This window comes from Coptis chinensis, chromosome 4, assembly GCF_015680905.1.
Source record: "Coptis chinensis isolate HL-2020 chromosome 4, ASM1568090v1, whole genome shotgun sequence".
Lineage (NCBI taxonomy): Eukaryota > Viridiplantae > Streptophyta > Magnoliopsida > Ranunculales > Ranunculaceae > Coptis > Coptis chinensis.
Window position 1 is genome coordinate 27149584 of NC_141459.1, and position 10136 is coordinate 27159719.

The 10136-nt window shown below is 39.4% G+C and overlaps 1 protein-coding gene across 1 annotated transcript; it reads right to left on the minus strand.

Annotated features, from left to right (window-relative positions):
- Nucleotides 1-1201: 1201 nt before the first annotated feature.
- LOC147502979 (putative LRR receptor-like serine/threonine-protein kinase At3g47570) lies at nt 1202-4617 on the minus strand. Its single transcript, XM_086603931.1, has 2 exons — nt 4280-4617; nt 1202-4117 (listed from the first exon to the last, which is right to left on the minus strand). Exons 1-2 carry the CDS (start codon nt 4593-4595, stop codon nt 3783-3785), a joined length of 651 nt encoding a protein of 216 aa, XP_086460057.1. The 5' UTR covers nt 4596-4617; the 3' UTR covers nt 1202-3782.
- Nucleotides 4618-10136: the final 5519 nt, after the last annotated feature.

Consider the following 10136-nt stretch of genomic DNA (forward strand, 5'->3'; position numbering starts at 1 on the left):
TAAGATAATAATTAGACTAAGACTAAAATGGAAATAATAAATACACTCAGATAATTAGACTAAGACGGAAATAATTAGACTAAGACTAAGATAATCAATAAATTCTAAATTGACAAAGTTGTAATTACCCGGCTTTGTATTGTTGTACGACTTGCATGTCGAGACTCCACCGCATTCACAATTGCAACAAACTTGTTCATCATTTTTGAAATATATTTCCATCTACCGCTAATTGAATCGGAAGACCTATCTGACCCACGTGTTTGATTGAACTCGTTTGTTACACGATTCCAAAATCCTTTTGCATTTTGGAAAGCACGAACAATGGAGTCTTCACTAATTTTTATCCATACAAGACATAGAGCTTGATCTTCGGACATGCTAAAGTGAGTTTTTGCTTTTGCTTGAGTACTACCACTTGCTTGAGATGCTTAAGATGATGCCATTTGCTATTTTGTTTTTTTTTGAAGAATTGATTTTAAAGAAGAAGAAATATGATATATGATTGTTGGAAGTGTGAGTTGAAATGAAACAAATGTTGTATATATACCAAAGTTTTTTATTTTGACCTTTTTTTACCGTTCTAACTTTCTGACTATTGGTGAACTAGCTGTTAGGACTCCGGACGGGATGTTTGATTCTGTCTGGAAAAAAAGAAATATAGTGAGACGGGATGTTGGATTTCGTTTGGTGAGTTTTGTAATCCAGACGGAATCCAAGATCCCGTCCGAAGTTAACAAGTCAGCCACTATCTCGGTGGAAGGTTTCACCTTGAAATCAACTGGAAAAAATAGTCACCAGGTATTCACCACTGCATTGCACAACCATTTTTGTCAAAAACTGGTGACTATAGTCACAAACCCCTCATAATCCCCTGCATTGCAAATGCTCTAATAGAAATGAAAAGATGGGGTGTTGTCCTAAATTAAATATGTGAATACTTTCTCTTGGAGGATGAGTTTCCTTGTTACTAGGTAAAGTGGAAATATAATCTTTTATTTTCTATTTTTTTTACCAAATGGGTTCTTGCTGCAAATCAAACACCAGGGGAAGCAGGACACCATTGGTTTCAAGGAACAGCTGATGCTGTGAGGCAGTTTACGTGGGTTTTTGAGGTAGTACACAACAATTATAATTTACTGACAATATAAAGCATATGTTCTATTAAGATCTCTATGAAAGGAAGGGAGAGGTATTTAGAAACTAAACACTCAAACTTGTTTCATAGAAAATTGACTTTCACTTCAAGTACATGCCTTCCTTATATACTAGTCTAGAAATGTAACTGACATTAGAAACTATTAATAGCAATACTAATACTATTGTAACCTCCTATAATATTTTTAATTGCCACAATAATCTCATAGGTACGGTTGAGAATATCAAGAGAGCTTTCAGTTTTTGTATTTGGTAATTGACCATTTCTAACATGCTCCCTTAAATTAAAAACTTCGTACGCCAAGCATATCTCTTATTCGCCTGAAAGATTCAATTGACAACGGCTTGGTGAAAATGTCAGCTACTTGCTCCGTGGTATGGCAATAGTTCATCTCCACTTTTTTATGCTTCATGTGGTCCCTAATAAAGTGAAACCGAGTTTCAATATGTTTGCTCCTCCCATGCTTCACTGGATTCTTGGCGATTTTTATAGCTGATTTGTTATCCACATATATCATCATTGGTTCATCTTTCTTGTGGATGACTCAATTCATTTAAAAGATTTCGGAGCCAAAACGCTTCACACATAGTCGATGAAGCTGCCACATATTTTGCTTCACACGAAGACAATGCCACAATATCTTGTTTCTTGGCAGTCCAAGAAAATGTTGTTGACCCTAGATAAAAAACATAGCCTGTGGTACTCTTCCTCTCATCTTGATCACCAACCCAATCACTATCAGAGTAACCAACTAATTCCACATTTTCACCATAAGGATAAAAGAAACCAAAATTCATCGTGCCTTTGAGATACATTTGAGATACCTTTGAATCCTTGGCAGCGAGCCAGTGAGACTCCTTTGGTGTCTCCATGTATCTACTCACTAGTTCGACTCCATAGACGATGTCAGGCCTTGTGATTGTCAAGAACCGTAAGCTACCAACAAGACTCTTGTAAAGAGTCGAGTCCACGAAATCTCCTTCTCCTTCTCTTGACAATTTTAAGCCTGGGGCCATTGTGGTGCTCACCGGATTGCAATCATCCATTTTGAATTTCTCCAAGACCTTGATCCTTCAAGTACTTCCTTCGCAATAAGAAAATTCTATCTTGTTGTTGTTTCACTTCAATTCCAAGAAAGAAGGACATCAACCCGTTGTCTGTCATCTCAAACTCTTTAAACATCAACCTCTTGAATTCTGCAAATGGTTCATCACTATTCCCCATGTATAGTTGATCATCAACATAAAAGCAAATTATTAGAAATTGGCCTTTTCCTTTTAACATAGACAGAATGCTCGTATGGGCATTTGGCAAACCCATTCTGTAGAAGATAATTGTCGATACGCGCATTCCAAGCCCTCAGTGCCTGCCTTAAGCCATACCTTTCTTCAAATGGTACACTTTGTGCTCCTTTCCTTCAACTAAGAAACCTTCTATTAAGATCTCCTCTATCAAGTAAGTATTAAGTTACCATCTTACATATTTGGATATAGATACCATTAAAATAATAACTTCACGTTCTGAGTACAGATATTCACCCAAAAGAAAATGAAACATTCGTATTGCATACGTACTAACTTGGTTAGTGTCTTTCGAGTGTATCAACGTAAATGTGAGCCAATTTAGACTCCAGCCAGTGTTCGGTGTAGACCAAGTTTCGAGGCTGTCTGCTAGTTTGCTCTGTAATATGCCATCACTATTTCATTGATGGCTTCATGTGGATATTTCCTATTACTGCTGAAATCGATAAATTTATGTATAAGGGTGATCATTATTGCTTTGTCAGAGATCCTAATTTACTCTATCTGGAACACAATCCTCTTATTATGGTGGTGAACTTTCTCCATTATTTATAATTTTAGGCATGTTTCTTTGATTATTTATATATCACTTTCCCACTCTTGAAATCGATTTCATGTCTGACGGTTTTCTCTTTGATTTTGTGGATCCACTGCATGGTATGCATTTTGTATTGAAAGCCTTCATTGCCTCCTTGTGGGTTCGAATCATTGTTGTTCTGGGGTCTGCTGCAATTTGTGTGTGCTTTTCGGTTTATATAATTCGACATTGGCTTATGGAAGAACCTTAAACGTTGTAAAAAGTACACAGTAGGTGGTAGGTCTTTCCTAATTCTTTGAGTATACTTACTGATGTAAACAAAACCTGCGGAATGGGGAACAATCTTCATTTAGCAATTTAAAGAAAGAATTCAAGATTGTCACAGTATCCCCTCTTAGCATCCCGTCAAATACAATTGAACTAGATCTCACGGCGTCCACACTTTGAATACAGTCATTATGTCATTTGCAACTGACAAAGAATTCCCTAAACCTACGTGTATAACATGCGAATGTAACTGCTCACCCCAGTAAACATTTGCATTGAAGCTGGTGAGTAACCAGAAATGATATGAGTTTAAACCATCTTTGGTTCCTTCCAAAATTTTGGTGTGTGGTTCCTGTTGTTGTAAGCTATTTCTGATGTTGTAAATAATTTTCTTATTTGTAGTCTTATTACTGATTAGTGTTCAGGTTGGATTGCTGATTGAGATTTGAGGCAACAACAAGAAGAGTTTGCTTTAGAACAGAAAGGGTCTTTTGGACGTTTCACATTTTGTTGTGCATTACAGGACTTCACTGGATAAACGTTCTTTGATGTCCATTCTCTTAATCACTTGCTCCTCCGAACATGCTTTGTCGATTTTAATCACGGAAGTCAGACATTCTTTGATTCTATTCATTGAAAATGCAGCTTCATTATGAGTGACCTCGGACAGTAAGGACTGATCCATGATGTCCATCACCCGTTGCGGTAAAGCCATCCTAGAAAAGTCACGAATGTTGAGTCCATCCTTGAACATAGGATTAGTTGGTCTCTTGTCTGTGAACATCTCTAGCAAAAGTATGCCGTAACTGAACAAATCCCCTTGTGTAGAAACCTCTGCACCCATGCCATACTCTGCAAGTAGTTCAATTCATACGCTTGTTAAGATAACAATATTGAGTTGTGGTAGTAAATTTTTTGAGCTTTTATATGTGTGTCAATGTAATGTTTTTCTTTTCTTGCCTTACGCTGAAATGATTTACGTAAAATAGTTATGACAACAAATCAAAAACACACCTGGAGGAATGTAACCAATAGTTCCTCTAACAGCAATTGAATCAGTCTGGCTTTTGCTGGAACTACTAGTGCCCTTGGAAAGAAACTTTGCTAGTCCAAAGTCACCTACATGGGCAGTCATGTCATCATCGAGAAGAACATTGCTGGCCTTCAGATCACAATGAACAATAGGTTTTTCACAATGATTGTGAAGATAATCCAAAGCAGAAGCAATGTCAAACGACATGTTTAGTCTTCGGGAGTGGTTCAAACTTTCTGGTAGATGTTGTCCGTCTGAACTTGGATGCAACCAACCTTCTAGACTTCCATTAGGCATAAATATGAAAACTATAGCTTTAAACTCATCACCTTTGAATCACACTTGAGCAGACAGTTAAGATCTTGAGTAGATTTCGATGCATGTCGAAGTCCTCCTCGAGCTTCACATTCGACCATAAAACTCTTGGAAGCTCCACGCTCCATGAGGTTGAGTACCTTCACAGGATCCTCCTCTTGCTTAAAGATTCCTTTGTAAATCGAGCCATGATTTCCTATACCAATCAAATTTGCCGAAGAAAATCCTTATGTTGCTTTATTAAGTTCATGGTAAGAAACCCTCTAAGTGTTGGAGTTATCCCTCACATGAGAAAAAAAGGAATTCTGCTTGCGTGCAGAAGCCTAAGCGCGACCCGCGCTTAGAAAAGGCTTGCTCAAGGCGTGACCCGTGCTCATGCCTTGGTCGACCTCCAGGCACTTGAGGGTGCCACGCGCTCGACTTGGCCTTGCCCAAGGCGCGCCCCGCACCCATGCCTATTTTCACAGAATTCTACTTTTGGTGGACCGCGAGTTTGCAATATAAGTTGGGGTTTTTGGCAAAACCTAACACTCAGAAGAGGCACGAAAATACACAAGAACAAAGAGAGAAACCAAATCTTGAAAGCAATCAAGATTGAGAGATAACATTTACAAAGATACAAGCCTGTAAAAATAGAGGAGTGATCTAGTAAGGTGAGAGACTGCAAGGAGTAATTGTAATCTTTCTTCCCACTTTATAAAAGGATTAGCTCTTATGGAAGTAGGCACCATTGGCCGAACCACGGTATATCTTTGTGTTGTGGTATGCTTTTATTGCTTTACATTATTATCTGTTGTTAATAGTTGTTTAGCAAGTTGGGTATGTAAGTTTGGTTATAGGGATTATTTAGATTGTTGATTGGAGTTGTTATTGTTCAAATACAAGTTATCTGTGTAGTGGGGAATCGATTAGTATTGGTATAAACCCCAACAAGTGGTATCAGAGCCAGGTTAGATTAGCCTAGGGTGTTATCCAAATCTTGGTCGGAAGGTGTTTGACAAAACTCCTGAGAGAAGATTTGAGTTTAAATAACTTGTAGAGATGGACAATTCCGTGAACACTCGCATAATGAGTCTGAATAGGAAGAACGACACCATTTGAAAAGCAAAGATGGAAAACTTGCTTTATTGCAAGGACTTGGCACAACCCATTGAGAATGGAGGAGAAAGACCGGAAACGGTTGCTGTGGCTGAGTGGAGCAAGCTTGACAGAAAAGCAATTGGGTATATTCGACAGTGGATTGACGACAGTGTCTTTCACCATGTATTCCAAGAGACTACAACTTTTGGCTTGTGGAAGAAACTCGAAGACCTTTATGAGAGGAAGTCGGGCGGAAACAAAGTGTTGGTCGTTAAGAAGTTTGCCAACACGAAGTACCAAGTAGGGTCTTCAATGTCTGAGCATCTTAACGAAGTACATAATACCATCAATCAGATGCATTTGATGAAGATTAATTTGTGAGATGAAGTTGAGGCTTTGTTTCTATTAGGCTCTCTACCCGAAAGTTGGGAGACATTAGCAGTCTCTCTACATGGAGCAACCAAGGATGGAATCGTTGCCATGGAGATGGCTACCGCGTCTTTGTTGAATGAGGAGACTAGAAGGAGTTCAAAAGGCAGCTCCTCTCACTCAGAGATTCTTGTCACAGAGAAACAGAGGAGAGGTAGAAGCAGAAAACCATCTCGTTCTAGAGGTGATGACAGAAGTAAATCTAGGGGTGAAGCTAGAACTCCTAAGGCAGAGATGCAATGTTACTATTTTGCCACCAAGGGTCACTTTAGGTGTGAGTGCAGAACACTGAAGAGGGATGAGAAAAATAACTGTGTACATGAAGACATGGTGCAGAGGAACGGAAACACAAGCAGAGATACTACCGCACTAGTTGACGATCTAGTGGGAATTGTGTCAGATTGTAGTGTGTGCTGTCTTAGTACCTCAGGCCAGGATATAGAGTGGGTGATAGATATAGGAGCATCCTATCACGTCATACCGCACAGGGGATTCTTCACTACCTACAGCTGTGGTGAATATGGTGAAGTGAAGATGGGTAACAGTGGAGTCTCGAAGATTTTAGGCATTGGTGATGTTCATGTAGAAACCAATGTCGGCTACACCTTGACACTCAAGGATGTAAGACATGTTCCTGACATTCGGCTTAGCCTAATTTCAGTTGGGAAGTTAGATGATGATGGCTTTGTAAACTCGTTTGGTAACGGGGTATGGAAATTGAGCAGAGGTTCCATTGTAGCAGCCATAGGGAAGAAAACTTGTTCTCTTTACAAAACAAAGGCTAGTTTGTGTAAAGCAAAAGTGAATGTGGCAGAAGAAGAAGCTTTCTCTGAACTGTGGCACAAGAGACTGTGTCATATGGGCATAAAAGGGATGGAAGTTCTTGCTAAGAAAAAGGCCTTACTAGACATCAAAGGTACACATTTAAATACATGTACTCATTGTTTGGTAGGAAAGCAACACACGGTATCTTTCTAAAGATTCCCGTCTCACAGAAAGGATAATGTCCTTGAACTAGTGCACACAAACTTATGTGGTCCTATAAAAGTGAAGTCCCATGGGGAAGCTTTATACTTTGTGACCTTCATTGATGATGCGTCAAGAAAGGTATGGGCATATAGTCTGAAGTATAGTGATTATCGAGAGAGAGTATGGTCAGGCAGAGATGTTGATTATAGATACTTGAGGGTATTTGGGTGCAGGGCATTTGTGCATATTTCGAAGGATGAGAGATCCAAGCTTGATGGCAAAGCCAAGCAGTGCATTTTTCTGGGTTATGGAGATGAAAAGTTTGGTTACAAACTCTATGATCCGATTAACAAGAAGGTAATCCGAAGTCGAGATGTTGTGTTCTTGGAAAACCAAACCATATCAGACTTTGAGGAGGGTGAGAAGCTACAAGCTTTTACCAATGATCTTGTTCATTCATAACCAAAAGCTCCTACTGTGGAACATGTAGAAGGCATTGAGAATGTAGAGAACCATGAGTTTGAAGCTCATGATGAGAATCCTATTGCTCATGATGGGATAGAACCTATTTGTAAAGAAGATGTAGATAAAGTGCATGAACCACCACCAGAGCAAGCAGAAGTGCATCCTCCTGCGGCACCAGCAGATGGGGCAAGGAGGTCAGACAGAGAGAGACTAGCTTCAACCAGGTATCCACCACATACGTATGTTTTACTATCTAATGGTGGATAACCTATGTACTATAAAGAGGCACTTGAAGGTACAGACAAAGAGAAGTGGTTAAAGGCCATGCATGACGAGATGGATTCTTTGCATAAGAATCATACTTATGAGTTAGTTGAGAAATTGCAAGGACGAAAAATTCTCAAAAATAAGTGGATCTACAAGGTCAAGCATCAGGAGAACAATCCACACCCAAGGCACAAAGCTTGCCTTGTTGTGAAGGGATTTGGTCAAAGGAAAGGTATTAACTTTGATGAGATTTTCTCTCCTGTAGTGAAGATTCCTTATGCATCCGCAGTGGGCAGCTTGATGTATGCAATGGTGTGTACAAGATCGGATATTGCTTTCTCCGTTGGTGTTGTAAGCCATTTTCTGTCAAATCCGGGGAAGGAGCATTGGGAAGGTGTTAAGTGGATATTGAGATATCTCAAGGACACTTCCAAATTGTGTTTGTCCTTTAGTGGAAGTAAGCCCTTACTTGAAGGCTACACTGATGTAGATATGGCAGGTGATGTTGACTCGATGAAGTCCACCTCCAGTTATCTGGTTACTTTTGCAGGGGGAGTAGTTTCTTGGCAATCTAAGTTGCAAAAGTGTGTTGCCCTCTCCACTACAGAAGCCGAGTATATTGCAACCACTGAGTGTTGCAAATAGATGCTATGGATGAAGAGGTTCTTCGATGAACTATGGCTAAAGCAGAAACAGTTTGTAGTTCTATATGACAGTCAGAACGCTATCCATTTGAGCAAGAATTCGAGTTTTCATTCTAGATCCAAGCACATACACGTGCGTTATCATTGGATTAGAGAAGTACTCGAAAACAAGCATTTGTGTATCGAGAAGATTCATACCGACAAGAACGGGTCAGATATGATAACCAAAGTCTTACCGAAAGGTAAGTTCGATATTTTTTGTGCTACCGCTGGAATAATAGCAGACTCCTCCTGTTGATTTCGAAATTGCATGGAGGTATCCCCCCTCACTATTCGAAAGGGGGAGATTGTTGGAGTTATCCCTCACATGAGGAGAAAAGGGGTTCTGCTTGCATGCGAAGCGAAACCGACCCGGCGATAATATGCTTGCTTGCTCAAGGCGACCAGCCATGCCTCTTACAACCCTGGGGCACTTGAGGGCGCCCCACGTCTATGCCTATTTTCGCAGAATTCTATTTTTTGTGGACCGCGAGTTTGCAATAAAGGTTGGGGTTTTTGGAAAAACCTAACACTCAAAAGAGGCACGAAAATACACAAGAACAAAGAGAGGAACCTAATCTTGAAAGCAATCTAGATTGAGAGATAACCTTTACAGAGATACAAGACTGTAAAGAGAGAGGAGTGATCTAGTAAGGTGAGAGACTGCAAGGACTGATTGTAATCTTCCTTCCCACTTTATAAAAGGATTAGCTCTTGTGGAAGTAGGCACCATTGGCCGAACCATGGTATATCTTTGTGTTGTGGTATGCTTTTATTGCTTTATATTATTATCTGTTGTTAATAGTTGTTTAGCGAGTTGGGCATGTTAGTTTGGTTGTAGAGATTATTTAGATTGTTGATTGGAGTTGTTATTGTTCAAATACAAGTTATCTGTATGGTAGGGAATCAATTGGTATTGGTATAAACCCCAACACTAAGAACTCCAGGAAGTGGTTCAGGAGGAAGTTTTGCTTTATACGTTTTGCTTAAGAAGATTATAAGTTGTAGGACAACTATCATGAATGATGGGATTATTACACCAAGTGCCACTATCATAGCAAGGTGAGTTCCTTGTTTCTCTGTCTCTTGGATGCGGCATCTATTTAATCCAAGTCTTGAAATACGCCACAAATCCTGTGATTTTTGAAAACCGAAAATGCACTTGAATTTTGAAAGATTCCTTGAATTGGAACCTCACCATCAAGGTTATTGTATGATAGATTCAAAAGGTTTAAGTAAGGCAACTTCTCCAGTTCTTTAGGGATACTCCTAGATATGTTGTTGCGTGAAACATCCAAAAATTGAAGGCTTTTTAAAGAAGTAAGAGAAGAGGGAGGAAGCTTACCATAAAAGTTATTTTCACCAAGTCCAAGAAATTTCAGGCTTTTCAAGTAGGCTAATGTAACCGGAATACTTCCACTTAAATTATTTTCAGACATTCAAGAATTTTAAGAGATGTAAGGTTCCCCAAGGAAGGTGGGATTCCTCCACTTAGCCTGTTGACATCAAGTACCAAATGAAACAGCTTTTAGCCTGTGATGACTGCTTTTAGCCGTCATGAAACAAGTTTAATGACATTTTTTCGTTTAAAAAACAACCGTCATTATAGAGCCCGTCATAAAAGTTAACA